Source organism: Trachurus trachurus (genome assembly GCF_905171665.1).
Source record: "Trachurus trachurus genome assembly, chromosome: 7".
Taxonomy (NCBI): Eukaryota; Metazoa; Chordata; class Actinopteri; order Carangiformes; family Carangidae; genus Trachurus; species Trachurus trachurus.
The window spans coordinates 19,230,390-19,251,127 of record NC_139901.1 but is presented as its reverse complement, the minus strand read 5'-3'; the positions used below and the strand labels follow the sequence as shown (position 1 = coordinate 19,251,127).

The following is a 20,738-nucleotide window of genomic DNA, read 5'->3' as shown; positions in this document are numbered from 1 at the left end:
TATTAGTAATGCCATCTCTACCTCATCATCAAATTAAAAAAATATAAATAAAAATTAGATTATAAAATTTTGGTTTATTTGTTTATGAAACGTTGCTGCATCGTCGTGATTTCAATCATTTTAGACATTATTGGTAGTTATCCAATGTAAAGAATATAAACTTACTTTTCATCACTATGGGACTCAAACAGCTTCTGATTGTTCTTTCTCCACTGAATGAGTGGATCCAGCTTGGGGTCTACTTGGGCCAAACAGGTGAAGATGGCTGTGCTTCCAGGCTGCACCCTAAGGGCCTGTGGCGGCGACACGATCACTGTCCTGTCTGGAGGAGAGAGCAAGGAGACATACAGCATGATACTGAGGCAGGCTACGTGAGGCGCAAATAACATCAGCTAATAACATCAGCTGTCAGGGGACAGTGTGTGTGTGTGTGTGTGTGTGTGTGTGTGTGTGTGTGTGTGTGTGTGTGTGTGTGTGTGTGTGTGTGTGTGTGTGTGTGTGTGTGTGTGTGTGTGTGTGTGTGTGTGTGTGTGTGTGTGTGTGTGTGTGTGTGTGTGTGTGTGTAGGTCACTCACTGAGCACTTCCAGCTCTGCATTGATTGACATGTTGGTGTTCTCTACAAAGCAGGTGTAGAGGCCTTCATCGTCATGGGTGACATTAGAGATTTCAATCGCCCCGTTGGTGAGTGGGTTAACTCTGGGATCTGCCAGAAGAGAGGAGGAGCTGACACTCTCCCTGGAAAATACACACACACACACACACACACACACACATCCGAAACACAGAGTAAGATTGAAACCTTCAGTGTCTGATGAATTCACCACTTTAACCCTGAACAAAAAAAAAGCCACAGTGACAAAATTCACAGTCCAGATGTAACAGCATGAGGCTGTTAATTTATGCATATGAAGTGCCACCTACACAATGTCACCTCCGTGAAAACTGTTAATATGAAAATCTGCTAAACACCAAATTAGAATAAATATGATATAGAGCAACAGTCATGTGTCTCACCATGTGACTTTGGGTTTAGGTGAACCAAATGTCTCACACTCCAGTAAAGCCTTCTGGCCCTCTGTAAATGTGTATACACTCCTGTCCTCAGTGAGGATCTGTGGAGGAAGCTCTGAAACAACACACAAATAGAAATGAAATGAAACACACGCAGAAGCACACACAAAACTCTTTCACAAGTGACATGCACAATAGAAACACTCACCAATGACATAAACATTGGTGTTGGTGAGGATGGCCCCATGCTTGTTGGAGGCCCGACATTGGTAAATGGCAGTGTCTCCGAAGTTGACATCGTTCAGGATTAAAGATCCGCTTTCCGTCACAGTACGTCTGGAGTCCTTATCGGTTGCTGTTTGAAAGTACATACTGTCAGTACATGCACAGTGTGTTGAAATGCCTGTGTGCAGGTAGGTGTGTGTACTGACCCGAGAGAGGGATCCCATTGATGGTCCAGCTGATGGTGGGAGCGGGTCTGCCATCTGCCAGGCAGTCTAATCTGACAGTCTCACCCGGGGCATATAACTGACTGACCGGCTCTTTGACCCAATAGGGAGCAGCTGCAAGGGACACAATATGTTTCTGTGATAGACTCAAAAACAAAGCACTGATCACCAACCTGTTATACTGCTCTGTTTATATTGAGATTTAAATTCAGGTAAATTCATAATTCCTATGATGACATAATGTTAACACATTGCAAATCTGTGAGCACACAAAACCTTCCCACTTGGAAATACCTTGGGAAGAAATAATATATGGGTATATGACGTACCATCGACCATCACGGTGTAAGTGTGTGTGGCTTTTCCTTGGGTGTTGTTGGCTATGCACTGGTACTCTCCCGTGTCACTCTCTGCGATAGTACTGAAGCGCAGGCGTCGGCCAAACATTTCTATCGTAGTTCGAGATTCAGACATCTCGCCATCCTTCCTCAGCCAAGACACATCTGGAGTCGGACTGAAGTGGTGGAGAAAGAGGAAGAGTGTGTTTAGCAAGAGGAGGAAAAAGAGAAGAAGGAAAGGTGTAACAGAGGAAGGAATGCAAACGAGTGAGGAGAAGCAGCAGTTGTGTGAGGGTGATTTCAAGTGAGATGAAGTGAACATAAATGAATGAAAGAAATAATAATAATAATAATAATAAACTTTATTTATATAGCACTTTTCATAACAAATGTTACAAAGTGCTTTCCAAGTAAAAACAATTAAAATGACAACCAAGACAATTAAGTGACATCAAGGAAGGCTTTCCGATAGAGGTAAGTTTTTAGTAGAGATTTAAAGCTACTGATGAAGCTGACCTAATGTCCTCCGGCAGATCATTCCAAAGCCTCGGGGCCCGGACTGAGAATGATTTTTCCCCTTTTGTCATCAGTCGGGCCCCAGGGACAGCTAAAAAAACCTTTATTTGAGGATCGCAGAGTGCGGGCAGAAATGTGCAGAAAGAGGTATGCAGTGAGTGGAGGAGGAACAGCGTGAAGCAGGAGACAGGAAGAGAAGAGAATGAAAGAAATGTGAGGATGTTGGGGGGGTGGGGGAGTGGTTAAAAGGCAGGTACGATTGATTGTAAGAAGTGGCTCAACTTTTCTGATTGATGGGAGCAGAAACACATACATATGCACACAGAGACACTCACAGGCCTTGGACGATGCACTCAAGCTCCAAGGTCTGGCCCCTGAGGGCATGGTAAGTGGTGTGAGCTCCGGTAGGTCTCATCATTGCGGGCCTCTTGTTTCGTACGACTGAGTTGGCTGCAGAAAGAGAGGTGGAAACACAAAGACAGGGAGAAAAAAATTCATCCATATGTATGGGTGGTTTTCAGATTGCCATCCTGCTGACACAGCAGCCACTCTCATACACACACAAACAAATTCAGGGTGTGGTGTCACACAGAGACGACTCGGCAGCCTTAAGAGACTTAACCTTTCAAATAACAGGCCATCATACAGATTTCCCACACACATGCAGAGGTCTCATGTTAACATGTGCTCATCTTTCTGACCTCTAGTTGGGCCACAGATGCAGGCAGCCACATCGCAGTGTGAGCTGCATCTCATTACCACTGGGCTGAGGTGGTGATGAGCCCCCCCACGGCTGGGGCAGTCTCTTGGATACGATCAACGCTTTGGTCAGCAAAACATGCCACAACATGAGAATGATTTCACGTTGGTTCAACCCTGGGACCTCAGTTGTTCTCAACAAATATTCCTCCCTCTTTGGCAGGGCTTCAAATAATGATGGAGAAATGTCCCTGTTGTCCAAATGCAAAACCTACACCCATGTAACTTCATTATACTGAAGTGGCAGCTGAAATATAAAATGAACTTATCTGCATGTCAGAGCCAGAAACAAAGTAATTGTCTTGTGTGTAAATTTACATATAACCAAATGCTTTCCCATGATCCTGACACCTAATTCCACTTTTGACTTAAATTCAGACTAATGTTTTTGTGATGTTTCTTACATGGTGTTGACATGATTTAGATCTTCTTCCATCACACTTTATTAGTTTAAATTTCGAATAAAGGCATTGTTACAGAGTAGGAACACAGTTTACTTCAGGTTAGATCAGTTCAGTTTAAAACTGTCAGAGCTCAGACGATCCAAAGTAAAACTCACAGGGGGTGACGGTCAGTGTGATGGGTTCTTTTGCCAGAATGGTCCGTGTTGCCAGGTACTGGACATTGCAGGTGTAGTCGTCCCTGCTGTCGTCAGTTGTCAAATGGGCAAAGTAGAGGTTTCCATCCTTCCCTACCACCACTCGCTTACTAAGCTGGATATGGTGTAACCCTGGAGAGAGAGGAAGAGAGGTGTTGGTGAGGAGAAAGAATGACAACCGGTAGACACAAAAGACACCACACAAGGGAGAGATTCAGTGTTCAACAATGAAATAAAACAGTGAAAATAAATGGTAAAGGGCACCACATAGATTAGGCTCAGAGAAATGGAAAAAAATTATGATAAAACAGACGTTGGTGAAGTGGGGTAATAGATCCTGCTCAACTCTAAACGTACTGAAGATATAGTGTTTTAAATCAAAGAATAGAAAATGGATCAAACAATATTCTGAAAGAGAAATATTTAGATAAGATTGTTTCAGAAATGAATAATAAATGATGAAAACTGGACAACAAAAGGACAGACAGGTCTAAGTCTATGGACGATTTATTATAGAGACAGGAACGTAATGGAAGCAGAGATGGAAAAGATAATGTACTCACTCCAGTCCATCCAGTGAATGATAGGCTCCATAGAGCTCTGTGGGGGGTTACACTTCAGAACAATACTGCTTCCCTTTTCCGACTTCACATTAACCTTCTTTTCTTTCTGCTGGGTTGGGGGAACTACAGGGAGGCAAGCAAGAAAAACACACACACACACACACACACACACACACACCTGTTAGTCTGCATAGATACACACAGGTGATGAACACTAACATCTGCACACATTCACTGTGTTATGTAGACTTGAGACTTCCTGGGGCAATCCACATCACAGGTGAACTTGAACACACAGTAAAGGGCACAAACAATAAAGAACTATTATTCATACATTTTCATGAGAGGAACTTCAAGGATTGGAGGAGAAGCCTCTTCAGAGAAGGCGCCAGGTTTTTTTTTTTTGTCTTGCAGAAGCTGAGTGACGTGATTTGTGAATTATATGTGTTTGCCCCCACCACCACCACCCACCCCCCTCCCCTCCCATTGTTGATAACCCCACAGGAGCCACTGAAGAGTGCTTCACATGACATCAACTCAAGAGCGTTTCTGGGGAAACCGTTGTCAGGGAAACTGTGAGGGAAGGAGGTCGCCCAGAAGAGAGCCAGTCACACAGGTGGATGGATGCACAGAGGTGCTCTGCACTTTTGCTCAGGGGACCATGTGCGCGTGTGCATGAATGTAATGTGTGTGCATGTGTGTACCTGAATATGTGCTGATTACCATGTTATTGCATGTAATTATGTTCTCGGTAGCAGTACTAGAAGGTCTCAGCGTGAGCCTCCATCTGCTAACAAATGGGATCTCTAAAAAGCAGGGCAAGGATGAGGTTTATACGCTGGCTGCTGCTTACATCTTTGTAAATTGCTGTGTTATTGCTGATAAAACTGACAACACACAGCTCGCTTCTGTAATCTGGACCTTGAAGGCATTTACAGGAGCTCTGGCGCTGAAATTGGCATCTATAAAAGATATGTAACTCCTCTAGTGTGCTGTTGTTTGTTTGAAAACATATCAGAGGGTTTTTGATTTGTTTGATTTTCTCTGAAAGGGTGTTATTCCTTTCTCAAGGCTGAAACCAAATCAGCAAGTACTTAGTGAGCACGACTGAATTCAAATGTGAATTACTAACCTTTCAAAATGCGATGACTGTTACAATAACTACTCAGTGGTTACTTGAGGATTAATCAGTGATCAGTATGTTGTTACCGTCAGTGGAGAGTGTGGCCTCATTAGAGACGGCGGTCCCAAGCTCGTTGGATGCGTAGCAGACATATTTTCCTTGGTACTGCTTCAGGGTGTCCATAGTATTACTGAGTGTGAAGAATGCGAATGAGCCAGTGTCCTTGGAAACCTTCAGCTCTGGGTCACTGCTTGGGTCAAACTCCTCTCCGTCCTTTGTCCATCGGAAACTTGAGCGTAGACATAACAAAGAAAAGAAAAATCAGTAAGTCAAAAAATAAAACCCTCGCCTATAAAAGCAGCTCTTAACACGTACAAAATGTCCTTACATGTCACAGCAGTTGAGGACACAAATGAACTGCTGCAAAATTTACACGAGATGCCCCAGTGGGACTCTGTGCTGTGTAATTGCGATATTCATCTCTTCCTTTGCAATCGGAGCAGTTTTCCACTTCAGAGCAGCTAAGACGCTCTGAAAAGATTGCTCGAGGGCTTAATGACATTTATCCCTTGCCGAAATGAGAACTCTGACTGGGAGAAGCTGTGCTCTCATGTAATACTAATATGTAGATGTCAACCGAACAAGGAGAAGGAAGGTCGCTGTTCTCAGTTGTCTATGAAGATAACCAAAGGCAAGTCTCCTCCATGGCTAATATAATATCCACAAACTTGGACAAACCATATTTTCTTTTTTTCCTTCTGTGTGGATGCATGTGTGCTGTGCTGACTCACATGGGTGAAGGGTTTCCAGAGGCTTCACAGCTCATGGCGAGGTCTTCTATGCTGAAGACAGTGACAGACTCTGGATGCGTGGTGATCACTGGAGGCCTTTTCACTGCAAGGACCGAAAACAGGTTGCATCTTTACAATATTATCAAGCAGGCATGCAGGCACCGAAATGGTTTACTGCTCGTGTAAAAAACTATTGTAAGATATACACACAGTAATACTGTATCGCACCGTTGTATCACACACATCCCTGTGGCTGCCGGTAACGGCCTAACAAACAACACAGTATAACTAGAGATACTTTAACAGCTGCCCATAAGTATATTCAGTCAATATCACTTAAAAAGACTCCCCAGAGAATGGGATGAAATGTAGGCCGAGGAAAAGAGTGAGAGTAACAGAGCAGGCAGAGAAAATGGGTTGAGATGAGAGGAAATTGATACAGCATAATGTAAGAGGTAGAGCTCATGTAAAAGAGATATATAGCACGAGCTCCTTGTGAGACTGAGAGACGGGGAGGAGGAGGGAAAGTGTCTGTGGGGAAATGAAGCAGGGATTTTGAAGGAAAAAAGTAATGACCACCAGAAGAGGTTTCTCTTCCTCTGTCACCACTCTCCATAACAGCCATAAAGCAATGCCATGATAACAGACTCATAAAAACCAGCATGATGGAGTGTGGCATGAATTGAACCAGCACCTTTGATTCTTTTGCGTGGTTTACAGCCCACGTCGTATTTTTACGTTCTGCTTTTCAAAATTAATAGACAAAAATTTAAATCTTTTGGTTTGCACAGTCTCAGTGACTTTGCATATAGGCTGTTCACGGTGGAATAGAGGTCACAGCTTGATACTTGTTGGCAAAGTCTTTAATTTCACTCTAAGGGGAAGAGACAGAGCCCTAGACAGAGATTAATTTGCATCATGTAGGTAAATGGTTAAAGGCATAAGATGAAGAGGGGGGGGTGGGTAGATGAGAAGAGGAGGGCAATGGAGATTAAAAAAAGATGAGCGGACAGGGAAGGGTGGAAGAGCAGCAAATAAAGAGTGCACACAGAAAAACAGAGTGAGGCGAGATGAAGACGGAGGGAAAAAAACAAACAAGGTTCAGAAAGAGACAGATAAGAAGAGTGAGGGAATTTAATGAAAGAATTCCCACTGATAGAAGAAATAAGCACGTTTCCTCAGCTGATCAAATTGAAGTTTGGGCTGCGGGCACTGCTCCATTATTGGCAGAGGAGGAGGAGAGGAGCTGGTGCTTAGCGCTTTAACTCCTCTTTATTTTTTCTGTGTCTTTGATCTGACAGCCCTGCTGTCTCTTTACAGACAGGAGCTCCTCACACTTCCTCTTCCCTGCTCCTGCAGGGATCTCACCTACTGGGAGCCAATGAGGCAAAACACACACCCACATGCAGCAAAAAGCACACAAAAACAGGCACATGTTCACGATAAAACACACACAGCACACACTACAATCACAAATGCACAACAAAACACATCCTTGGAGACAGATGCGTAAACGTGGACACAAGTGCACACTAATGCCAGTATCCTCTAAGTGCAAAATGTGTTTTACTGTGTGCTGGATGCAGAATAACCTCTCTGGCATAATTAAAGTGTTCACAATAAGCTTTGCCAGCACCTACATTAAGACAGATAGACATCAATAAAGTTAAAAGCACTTACGATCACTTATGTGGTCTGTTAGTCCAAAAAGAAAAGGCAAGAGGGAAAAATGTTTCAGCAGCAATAAACAACAAGAAGGAAAAGATGATGTTAAATATACAGAGAGGCCAAACAGACCAATGATGTTTACCCATAATTGAACAACAATTATGCTGCATGGACGATAAAGCAGTGTGATATCTCCTGTAACGTGTCACTTTTGACCCCAGTCTCCTTCACACAGATTCAATCGCATCTCCTTTATCGATCGTGATCAATCAGTCCTCACTGACTCTCACTGACTTGGCAGAGGCTTGCTAATTGAAAGGCATGGGACACCTTGACCTTTTACATCTTTGACCTGCTCCTCCTTCCACCTCCTCATCATCCTCCCCTCACCCTTGTCCAGCCCTCTCACCCCTGTGTCACCCTGTCCTCCGGGGAATTAGATTGGGAGATTTACTGCGTTTCATCAACATTTACAGGGTAAAATAGATGTGTGTGAGTATGAGCTCATGTGTGTACAGGCAGGATTAGTTGTTTGTACACACATACACTTTCGAAATCTGTGTGGGTGGTGAAGGACAGTGACTCATTGCAAGCAGTCTTAGATAAAGAGTGAACAACAAAGGCAATAGTGGAAACAATATTCTCTCCCTCTCTCTCTCTACTGGAGCTCTGTGGGCAGGCCAGCAGCGGCAGCGGCAGAGGAGATGAAGATCAATTTCCCTGCAGGGCCACAAGCTCAGCTGTATTCCTAATGCCCACATATTGCATCGAGGAGGAGGAAGAAAATGAGACCAAGCAAGAAAAAGCCTTGCTAGATTATTGTTGTATAACTCAATTGTTGATTAAATTACTCCCCAATCAGATTCTGGTTTGCACCAAGGAAACCAGATCAATAGTGGGACTAATCAATGCAGTATGAGGGGATCAATTACAGAGTAATTAGACACACCACAGGCACAGATGAGTGCAAACCAAAGAGGCCTCAAACAGTGTAGTATTTCAAGCATAAAAGCTCAATCCACTCCTGACTATTGAGGCTACAGAAAGAGAAACATGCTCATTCTACTCATTTGCACTAATTAATCACGATGAAAGATCATTATTAGCCAGCTTTGATGTATCAACAATGTAATTAGCACAACAAATAGATATTTGAAGCTCATGGAAACATTGGGCTACCCATTGTTATGAATGGTTGTGATATGAGTGGGTACTCACAGTTGGAGGGTATGTGTATGGCTGCTTGGCTGGGCCGGGCAGCGAGGGCTAGGAGGAGGAGGAGGAAGGGGAGGAGGTGGGGGGAGCACTGCCCCCTACTGCCAACCTGCTGTCGCTGCGTGTGAGGCATTGCTCACTGTCCCATCAAAGGCCCACCTGCTCACACACACGTATAGTAAAATGCACACAGAGGTCAACAGTTAATGTTACATTCTTAGTCTAGATCTTTAATGCTTGCCCATATGCTAATATGGTCATGTTTGATGGATCAACCAACAGCTAAAGGGAAGGAGATGTTACAGGCATATTCTATGTTATATGTTACCTGCAACTGCAAGTCAGTGACAGGGAGTAAAGGGCTCTGTACTCCCTGTCACTGACTTGCAGGTAACATATAACATAGAATATGCCTGTAACAGCAACCTCACACACACACACTGAGCAAGTGTGAGGCAATAGGCGCGTTTCCACTGCAGGAGTTCCTGGTAAAGGAAGAGGTACAGAGGTGCTTTGAGTCTGACCAATCAGCACAGAGTAAATCTCAAGTGCCACTGGGACTTTTTTTTTCAGTGGAGACACACACCAACGGTCCTGGCCACGTAAAATTACCCCAAAGTTCCTGCAGTGGAAACGCGCCTTATGTCTCGCGTCCAGGAGGCCTCAGCTTTGCCTCGTACCTCTTTGGTCCCTCTTGTCTTCTCTCCTGTTTTTTTTTTTCTTTTCCCCCCGCCTCCTTCTTTAAGTAAGGTCCACGCCCTCCTGCTGGTCTCCTCTCTGAAGGATAAAAGAGAAAGGGGGAGGTGAAGGGCAGGGCAAGAGGAACAGGGAGAGGGAGGGGCAGAGAGGGGCCATGTGTCAGAATGGGAGAAAAATTACCCTGCACCATGTGGTCAGACCTATAGACAGACCGGGACATGGAGTTAACACACCAATCAAGAGTTGACAATACACACCCCAACAAAAATCATCAACAATGCCTTTCACTGAACCTGTTCTTGCAAAGAAGAAGAAGAAGGGGGGAAAAAAATCCCATTTGGTTAATTACATGAATAGTGGCGCATATTGAAAGACCGCCATAAAAAGCTGCAGACAGTCTCCCAGAACCCAGATGGGCTGTGGACAGACAAATGCAGATTGATGAAGTCTCAAATCAGATAATACGCAAGACAGAGAAACAAATATTTGATAATTAGGTTGACTGTCCAGGGCTGCATCGCACGGGCTGAACAGTTCATAGTGTACTTGGGCGATATTGCTGTGATAAGTGTGCGATAAAGATGCTATCAGTCATGGTGAGTGAGGCAAACCACCCCTGCTAGGAGTCTATCCGTTCTCCATCTGTACTCTTGGAGTCGGTCCTCGCCACAACACGCAGGCTGTCCTCCCCCGTGGCACCACGTGGAGCAGACCACTGAGTGTTTACACTACTCAGTATCACACACAAAGAACTGTTATTGCACACCATGATTAAGACGTACATGTGAGACAAAAGAAAACAACGACAATAGAGAGAACATGCCTATTTGGCAGCCCTGCGGCGATGGCAGCTTGATTGAAAGAGATTTGGCTCCGCACAGCGTTGTTTGTTCAGAGTGCCAGAACGGAGTGATGGGTGACCTTGGATAGTGTGGAAAGGTCAATCAGGAGAGGAGAGGAAGATGATGGAGAAGACGGTGGGCGAGAAGCAAATGGAGAGTGGTGATTATCGTTCATTTTCTTTTATCTAGTGGGTAATGGCTGACAAGTTAATTGCTGTGGATAATTCATATGTCAGTCAATGGAGGTTGTATTGAATATCTAACACCAGTATCTCAGTAAGAGAAACAGGAATGTGGGATTTGTCTACATCAAAGGAGCCAAATTAGGTAAAATTAAAGACAAAACAATAGCTAAGCTCTTAATAAGGCAGTTTAAACTAACAGCATTAGGATTAAATGAGCCATTACGCTCGCTTGCCTTGTCGGAGAACTGGCACAACAAGCAAACTGAGAGGGAGGAGAGGGAGGGGGTGAGGGCAGGTGGAGGGCTTCTGGGGGAAATGAAAAGTGGGTTTGAGCTGTAGAGCAGAGGAGAGGGAGAGGTGGAGGTGATGGGAGGGGTGGAGAAATGTGGAAGAAGGGAGGAGGAGGAGGAGGAGGAGGAGGAGGGTGACAGCTGTGATGCTAATCCTATCTGTTCACATGCACGCGCATATACGAACATGTGCAAGCTCGTCTAATCAGTGCACATTGTTTGTTCACTTACTTTTTGATTGTGCATCTACTTTTCCAGTTGCTGGACCCAGACTGAAGCTGCTTTAGTTGCTGTTCTCCTGAGACAGGGAGCCAATTACAGTGATCCGGTCTTAAACCAGCTGCTCCAAAATACCATTAGAGTCAAATGAACACAGCACAGCTAGTCAGGGTATTATTGCTGGTGTTAATGTGAGCTAAGGTGGGAGCTTGTCTACCACTGCTGCCCGCTTCCAAAGAGACATGAAGGAGAGCTGAGAGGAGTGAAACAGGATGCTGGTTAATAATGTGACGGGCCGTAGCTTGTCATGACGCCAATCACACACACACACAGACACTGAGGCAGACAGCAGTAGGGAGACATACAAAGAAGCTTGTAATGCACGGATGGACAGACAGTAAGGAAGGCGGGCAGACACATACACACACACCTCGAGTGGTCTGACAGAAGAGATCAGACAGATAAAAGGGCATGGTCCAGTGGGCTCCAGTCAGGAGGTAGATTGTGCCACAGAATATTCCAGTCATGTTGAGTAGGCGCAGTAAAGGGGAACACTATAATGGGTTGGCATGGGTGTGACTGGGCAAGGGAGAGGCTCAGACAGACAGAGAGACAGACAGAGAGAGAGAGGTATGGCGGATTGCCATATAACAGAGCCAGTGCCGCCACCCAAGCATTCTGATAGCACAGGCTGATGTGGCTTAAGGCGCATGCACACACAAAAGCACACACGCACGCAGACACACTTCCACACTGTTTGCACGGCACGGAGCCTTGTGGCCGCTCCATTATCTCAGGGGTGAGAGACATTGACAGTGAAGCAGATGCCTGATTTCACTTCTTCAGAGGTGTCCGCTGTGCAGCTGTCAGTGATCCAATCCCAGCCCTGTTACCTGCTTCATTGGACAGGGTCAGAGGTCACGCCTGGGGCGGCTGCCTGCAGCTGGGTTGAGATGACCCGTCATAGTGTTTCGAGGTGCTTTTCAAAAACTATTATCACTGCCGGGATGTCAAAGGGCGCCATCAGAAGTCGGTCAATCACAACGAGATTGTAGAGCGCGCACGGAGCGCACTGACTAGAGATTTGAGGGCGTGGTCATTTTTTCTGCAAGAAACCCTGACTGCAAAAAGAAAATGCCACCAGCAGACCATGTATCAAGCAAACCAAATCAAGCAAGTCAATTTTGCAAGTCTTCAATTATTCATGGATCCCTGCTTTGAGGCGTTTTGCTTACAAAAACAAAATAACCCAAACAGCGTATATTAAGATGTTACTGTTGCTGCCATTAGTTGAGTCTAATTGCTGTACTACCAATGTGATTTGTAACACCCTTGTCATCCATTAGGGAGAAAATTGCACCCTTCTGTCCTCTGCAAAATGTAGTAATTAGCATTAAGAAGACATGTTGGGCGTTGCCAAGGACTTGAAATGCTGAACAGGCTCTCTTATCTCTTATGCGCGTGTGTGGTGAGAGGGCAAAACATGCAAGATCAAATCTCAAGAGTCATATCATGTTGTGAGTTTCACACATACAGTATTCTGATCTCGTGCAAACCACCCACACTCAAGTTAGCTGCTTTAACTGTTTGCTTCATATCCTCACGCATCACGAGCTGAGGTGTTGATGAATGTGGTTTGGTATGTTTTATCTCAACGCAGTGTGTCATCAAAATATCAATTCTGAAATCCTCTGTGCTCTTTGATTAGATGCGTTGCTCTACAGGATTCTACTGTGTGTGTGTGTGTGTGTGTGTGTGTGTGTGTGTGTGTGTGTGTGTGTGTGTGTGTGTGTGTGTGTGTGTGTGTGTGTGTGTGTGTGTGTGTGTGTGTGTGTGTGTGTGTGTGTGTGTGTGTGTGTGTGTGCATGCATGTGTGCGGGTCTTGCGTCCTGTCATGCCTTTCTTTTAAATATTAACTACCTCCAGCTGTGAAGATGTGTAGGGGGAGAGGACGCGGGATGGAAGGACGGGGGGGAGAAAAATAAACGAATACATGCCCCTCCTTTACCCCCTCCTCTTCCCCCAGGGTTCGTCTGTCTGGAGAAACATCAGGCTGAGAAGAGACAGACGGAAGATCGGGGAATAGATAGTAATTTCGACATAAACAAAGAGAGTACGCACTGAGACAAACGGACTGACAGAGTTATGGCGCTACAGGAGAAGGGCAGTGAGAGATTATGAGGGTCAATGGATAGCATAAGTGTGAGGGGGGGGCTGTGTGTTGAGGAACAAGGTGAAGCTGGTGGGGGGTAGATGATCAGGCCCCCTGAAGAGTGAATTATTCATAGAAATCCCCTTCCTGTCGGCGCAATTTGCCCTAAATTCACCCAAATTCATAATTCATTTGCACCCCTTCACCATACATTTTGCTTTGGTCTCAGACGGATGCTGTCCATCTATACCTGGTGTCTTTGGTGTGACTGTCTCATTCTCTCCTTCGCCGCCTCCCCTCCGCCTCTCTCTGGCAGGGTCATACTTAATGCATGAGCCTGTTGCAGTGAGACAAGTCTCAGACCCACTTCGTCACTACAGCAGAAAAATACCACAAATCATGTGAAATAATACGGGATGCCTGTTTCTTCTCTGCTCCACGATTCACTCCACACCAAAACCATTCACCACAGTGAGGAGCGCGTTTCATTCAAGCCTCTCCTCACATTTTCTCTCTACTTATAAGCCGAGGCTTAAAATGGGAACCGTCCAAGAACAATGAGTGCCTATTTTCTTGTCATCTTTGTATCGGTCGTCTTCTCCTCTCCCCATTCCTTGATAGCTGACACTAAAAGCTTTCTTCAGTGATCACCCTCTACAATATTTTTCACGGTCACTTTTCCTGTCATCTCTTTCTCCTGTTTTCCATAATCAAAGCCTTTTCTCAGTTTCACAACCTGCTGTGGTAGCACTATGTCTTGGACAATAGATAGCACGGCTGAATAATCCAATATTTACAACTTAAATAGAAAGGAGGTTTAACGACACAGTAGGAAACCTCTTGTGCTGGCACTCTTTGTAAAAGAGCATGTGCTTCAAGACTGATGATCCATGGTCAACTGCGATTGAAAAATCTACCAGAGGGAGAAAAAACAAAAAACTGCAGCGCTAAAGCTTATCTGGAATCAGGGTACTCAGACAGCACATTTATCAATACCACTATTAGCATAAGCTCGGCCGTTAGATACTTTGCAACTCCCACTCCCACAGATGCAGCGATAGAACCGGTGCCATATTTCACTCAGCTCCTGACGCCTGCACATCTTTTAAGGACCCCACCCATCCCTGTTTTGTCAGAGGTTATGGGTTAACGTTGGAGTGACACAAAGCAGGAGAAAATAAAGGTTGTCAGAGGAGCCGTGAGGGCAACCGCCCACACTCTTTCTATCCTGGTTGCTATGACAACAGGGTCTCTACACATCAACCCCCCCCCCCCCCCCTGCACATACTAAATCAGTTATTCACACACATGGACACTAACAGGTTTGCGGTATTGTTAACATATGCGGACACACGTACACACACTCATTCATGTGCTGGTGCGCCTTGACAGGCCGTCCCTCTAACACACACACATTCATGTGTAAGTCCAAATACTGGATGTCTTCACATCTATACTAATACACGTACGTCAACTGACATGTGGACGCACACAAGATGAAAGAAACACCCAGACTTGGCAGCAGGTGTTGAAGTTAGTCAAAGATTCATAAGGTTAAATCATTTACAAACGTATCCAACTATAAGACAAAACACAAGTACAAGATTTCCAAAGTCCTCTCCAATTCCCCACTCTCACTCTGTCTTCTCTGTACACCCATAAACACACGTACTGTCATCCCGCCAAGACTGCAAAAGAAGCTTACCTCTGGCGTGATTTATTTATTGATGTTTTTCCCCTTAAGACACAATGGGAATGGGAGAATAAAAGAAGTGGTGAATAATTCAAGGAGTAAAGGAGTGGACTCATTAAGACATCCGTGAGGGCTGGAGAAAGAGAGGAGTGGTGGATGAAGGGAAGGAGGGACAGAGGGATGGAGGAAGGTAAACCGACTATAAGAGAAAGAGAAAGAAAGAAGGGCAAGACCGGCGGGAGATCAAAGGCGGGGTTGACAACAAAGTCGAACACAAAAAGTCTGAAAAATTAATAGAAAGTGAAAACAAAGAGAGGGGAAAAATGAAAAGGAAAGAACAAAGCAAAAAAAAGATGGGTAGGAAAATGAAGTGCAAATGATACATGTGTAAAGAGAGGCATCTGGTTATGGGACCACTGGGCAGTAAAAGCTCTCTGGCAATCAAAAACAGGGGTGATACTCTACTCTAATGTAATAGTGTATCAGATTCCCGATACGTGTGTGTTTGTGTGCATGAGTGCATGTGCGTATCAGTAAAGATCAGGCTGTGTGTCAGCAGGTCAGCTAATCTCTCTTGTCAGCTAATGGAACCAGTCTTGCAGATGGAGCGCTGCCTCCAGCTCCTTGTGCTTCTAGCATGTTAGCTGCTGCTCACTTAGGTAAACAGCTGATAACGTAATTTCCTTATGGCTTGCCTGTCACTTGGCTGGTTAACAGGGCATAGAGATCTATGGTATCTATAAAAAAAAACCGCACACAGACACAAATGTTTGGGTAGATAAACTCATGACTGTAATATTGAATCTCTTTCTTTCCTTTCAGTGGCCTTTACTTGTATATACAAAACACACAGAGAAAGAAAACACTCTCCCTTTTTTAATTGGCAAAAAATAATACACTCATCAAGGAAACTAATCAAATCATTTTGTATATTAAATGAGAAACGTGCGTATTCTCTATGTATACATATAAGCCTACATTGCTGCTCTCTTGCCCGTGGGTATCACTGCCTTCATTAGCAGCAGCATCAGTCAGAGTCTGAGCCTGCAGCATAAAGCTTGCTAATTACAGACACACCCTAGGTGTCACACAGAAGATATAAGATGCGACGCATCCGAACTCGCCCTCATAGGCATGTTGCTATGCGCTGCAGAGGGAACATGTGATGATGAACACAGCTTATAAAGATGCTTTTTTTTGTGGCTGGCTGGTTTAATGTCTATATTGTAGATAGTTAACAGTGTTAGCTTGTGTAAAGAGAGCCAATCATGACATTATGAAATTATGTGGAAGAGCTATTAGGAGTGACCTTCTCCCTTTCCCCCCTCCCCACTTCCTCTTACATCTCCAGCTCCATCCAGTAACTGCTTTCTGTCTCTCTTTATCTCTCATAAGCAGACTCTCCCCCTCTCTCCTGCTACCCAGGAGCTAACAGCCTTGCTTGTGTTTCTCCTTTATTTTCATGTGTATTTTGACCTTTACTGACACTTTTTTTTCTCTATCTTTATGACGACATTTTCTATATAGTGTAGCACTGTGGAGCTCCTACAGTAAATACATTGTCGAATGCAGCTATTAATCCCTTAGAGAGAGAAATTAGAGGGAGATCATAAGGGTGAAGAGGAGGTTTTATGTGTGTGTGCAAGAAAAGCCTATGGGGATCAAACTGGAGCCAGACAGGCCAGTAAAAAGGAGCCGACATCACTAGAGCATCTATCAGAGTTGCACTGAAACCAGATGAAGCAGCTTAACACTGTAGGAGAGAACAAACCCACTACACCAACACAAACAGTGTGTAACAGCACCAGAGGGAAATCAGCCAAAGCAGCAGATGCTGGAATATCCATACCATGGTATAGCTACTGTGTATGATAAAAAATTTTTTTAAAAACGTAAGCACATACATGACTTTATGGTTATTTTTCCATACAGGTCATTGTTATTCAAGTCAGCCATGCATAAATAAGGTGCAAAGCAGCAGAGCAGCTGTATGGGCCTAAGGTTATCTGATGAGTCTCTGGTGTGAATGGGAGCATATGTGTCCACTTGTGTCTGGGATGCATCAAGTGTAATGTGCAGGTGAGTGGGGGTTGTGTTGGCTGTTGCAGGTAGTGGTGTCTGAAGAGGCGTTATGCAGTCAGTCATTGAGCAGACAGAGGAGGAGGAGGAGGGAGTGGTCCCTTGGGTCAGGTGATAAGTGGCCCATATAGCGATGGAGGACACAGCTGCCTTCGACTCGTGTGACACGCAAGGACACGTGGCCACCTCCTCTGGGAAATTTGGCACGCCACACCCCGAGGAGAGGCGGGGTATGTAAACGCGACCTACGACCTTCAGCACAACAGGTTAGACCTTGAGGATTCCTCAGAATCATGACAAAAATATCAATCCCGCCTAATGTGAAAATTGGGACTTCTTTGTTTTGTAGATAAACCTTTATGTCTCAGTTTTCCAGGTTCTTGAGCAGAGATACTTTTTAAAATAATATTTCAAAAAAGTTAATTTTGCCTGTAAGCTGCCCCGTAGACAGATTTTTGCTAAGCTTTATACTTTGCCAGAAACATTTGTCAAGGTCTCCTAAGGTTGGATGTAATCCTGTCTTTTCCACCACTTCAGGGAAATGAGCTACTGGCAGGACAAGGTCACACATGGTACTTCACTGACACATTTGCATGGAGGGGCCCCAGTGGCTCAACGACTGTGGGCAAGTGGCTGGATCTTTTTTCTAACCTTATACTGGGCTTAGAAAAAAAAAAGGTCACATATAAAATTACAGGAAGTAAATGGATGCAAACTAATGTCATACATGGTTTCAACCATTCACATGCGGTGCAGAGATACACAGTTCTAGTTGCAGCAATGCAAAAGAGAGATATATAAACAATTGCAAATTTCAACAACAAAAACAAACAAAACAGCCCAAGCATAACCACGCTACAAGCTAACTGGTCACAGTTGTAGCAAAACAACTCACGGGACCTGGTGAGCATCCTCAGAATTATTAACCAGGTCAGGCAGCAGCTTCTTGGCAATCCCATTAACTTTGTTAAAAGTTGCAAAAGCAGCACTTCCCCTTAAGTGGTCCTTATCTAATCAAATACAAGGTCTATGGGGGATGAAGCAGGAGATGTAACACTAGTAGATTTCTATGGACTGGAAGGAGTGAGGAAAGCTCTGTGTGTATGGATGAGAAGGAACGAGAGAAGGGGTGAAGAGGTAAATAATGGATTTTATAGCTCTTTTTGAAGCTGTCCAGTCTTCTATGTGGAGACTGATTTTAAGAAAAAAAAATCACATCATCTCTATGTTCTGTTGGGACACAACCACATTTTAGCATAAGTGCTAATAGGAGCGAGCATTTCATTGATTTGTTTGTTGTCCAGTATGGAAATCGTTCATTCTTCCTGCTGCGTTTGCACTTCATTTCTTTTATGCTGCACACTCTCTCCCCACGCTGCAATCGCAAGCCAGTCTTTCAGATTGATTGTAGCAATCTGCGTGAATTCAAGGTATTTTTCAGTCAGACCAGCTGATATTCTAATGTGAGTCAAGTTGATCTGATTCAAGTCAAGGTGAAATAATTTTAAAGGTAAAAATCTGCATCATCACCTTTGAAGTTGTCATCCGTCTCTGTAGAAAATGCTCCTTTCAATCGGGTCACAGTGGTGAATGATTTGGCATTCAGTTCATACTATATTTAAAAAAAAATCTGCTGTTACCTACTAGAACATCTGCGGTGAGATGCTGCAGATGTTTTATCAGTCTGTGGTAGTGAGTGTGTTGTTTAATGCTGCAGTCTGCTGGGGAGGCAGCATCACACACAAGGATGCAAGGCGACTGGACAAATTAGTTACAGATTAGAAGATTGGACACACTGTGGGAGGTGGTGGAGAGATGCACAGTGAAGATGTAAAAGGCCGTTCTTAACAACTCAGATCATCCACTTCATAACACCTTGATGGATCAGAAAGAAAAAACAAACAGCAGTGGTGGACGACTCCTCTCTGCAGGACGGAGAGATTCAGAAGATCCTTCATACCAACAGCCATCAGGCTTTTTAATACTTTTAATTCCTTTAATCGATGAGCTGCCTGACAAATTAATTTCCCTTTGGGATGAATAAAGATATTCTTCTTATTCCTAGAAGTTCTATGATTCAAGTTTTGCAGTGCTTTAACTATGACCTGCAGTTTGGAGTTGTGATTTTTAGCTGTGGGATTATAATTCCATATAAATTTTGTTACATTATACAGATTATTATGATTATATAAGTGACTACCCTGGCCCAGGAAACCATTCCCCACCAGAGATGCTGCTTGTCTCTTCATCTGCCTGTTTCTGCCTCTTTCATCTCTTCGTGTCATCAGCTCACAGTGGAACACAGCAAAGCTCAGATATGTGAAACCAACACACACTGTCACTCAAACCTGCTCACACGTGCACACAGCAGCAGACTGAGGGTTAGTCGGGGTAATTGTCTGGTAAGACAAGTCAGTTTAAGGAGATTTGCCTGCCATTCAAATGGGGGTGAGTGAGGATAAAAGACAGCGGAGAGACATGGGAAACCGAGTTTGCATGGTGATACGGCCACTGGGCTTCATCCATGGTGTGTGTGTGTGTGTGTGTGTGTGTGTGTGTGTGTGTGTGTGTGTGTGTGTGTGTGTGTGTGTGTGTGTGTGTGTGTGTGTGTGTGTGTGTGTGTGTGTGTGTGTGTGTGTGTGTGTGTGTGTGTGCGTGTGTGCGTGAGAAAATGTGAGTGTGTCCACTTAGGATGTGACAGGTCACTATATTTTGTTTGTTGTAGTATGTGTCTGTTTGTGTGTGTCCGTGTGTATATGCTTATTTGTCTGTGTGTGCGTGTACTGTCTTGGACTAGGTGTCAATACCCCCAGCTCACTTTCCTTTTCTCGCCCTGCAATCACCATGACAACCTCCTGACTCCAGCTCAGCTGCACACAGCAAATATTTCTCTCCCATCCCCCTCCCACATGTTCATCCCCCCTCACCCCATCCCCCTATACCCTCTCTCTCTCTCTCCTCTCTCTCTCTCTCTCTCTCGCTCTATGTCATCCATCTGTACTTTATACTCTCCACCTTCATCTTGTCTCCCATGTCTCCATCTCTCGCTCTTTCCTCATCTCTGCCTTCCTCCAGTTCCCCTGTTATGTCTACATGCTACCAAATACATGAAAGACTTCCCTCTTCCTGGCTGTCGTCTGCGCCGAAAGTCTATCTTTTATTTGCACTCCTCTCTCTTTCGCTTCTGTTCTCTATTCTCTGCTCCCTGCTGATTGTGTCTCACGTCTTATATCAGTATGAATCTCTTTTCCTCTACCTGAACTCCTTTACCCCGCCCCTCCCTGCCGGTCTGCTTCCCTATAGAAAGAAGCTTATGGAGAGCTGTCTTCCATCTGTCCTGCATTACATCTTCATTATAACCACACAGCCAAGATCGTCCACAATGCAATTACAGGTAGCATTCTATCAACCTCTGCCATCAACTTTTATCAAGCCCGAGACTGCCCAGTCTGAGGGGAAATTTGCAGGCTGGCACAGCATCGATACAATCCCTCGACCCTAAGTGGCTGACTAACTCCCATCGCATCTGTTATCATTATCATCAGCA

The 20,738-nt window shown here is 44.5% G+C and overlaps 1 protein-coding gene across 2 annotated transcripts in view; it reads right to left on the bottom strand.

Annotated features, from left to right (window-relative positions):
- The window catches only part of l1cama (L1 cell adhesion molecule, paralog a), a 40,279-nt gene that overhangs the window by 7,774 nt on the left and 11,767 nt on the right, over positions 1–20,738 (bottom strand). For both annotated transcript variants that reach the window (XM_083974971.1, XM_083974972.1), the window contains exons 2-14: positions 9,713–9,807; positions 9,036–9,191; positions 6,150–6,252; positions 5,445–5,647; positions 4,236–4,358; positions 3,634–3,804; positions 2,651–2,765; positions 1,791–1,975; positions 1,444–1,575; positions 1,221–1,367; positions 1,016–1,127; positions 576–736; positions 166–322 (exon numbers count right to left, since the gene is read on the bottom strand). In XM_083974971.1, coding sequence (XP_083831097.1) covers positions 166–322; positions 576–736; positions 1,016–1,127; positions 1,221–1,367; positions 1,444–1,575; positions 1,791–1,975; positions 2,651–2,765; positions 3,634–3,804; positions 4,236–4,358; positions 5,445–5,647; positions 6,150–6,252; positions 9,036–9,165 — 1,739 coding nt within the window. In that variant the 5' untranslated portion in view covers positions 9,166–9,191; positions 9,713–9,807. The remainder of the gene's footprint in view (positions 1–165; positions 323–575; positions 737–1,015; positions 1,128–1,220; positions 1,368–1,443; positions 1,576–1,790; positions 1,976–2,650; positions 2,766–3,633; positions 3,805–4,235; positions 4,359–5,444; positions 5,648–6,149; positions 6,253–9,035; positions 9,192–9,712; positions 9,808–20,738) is intronic.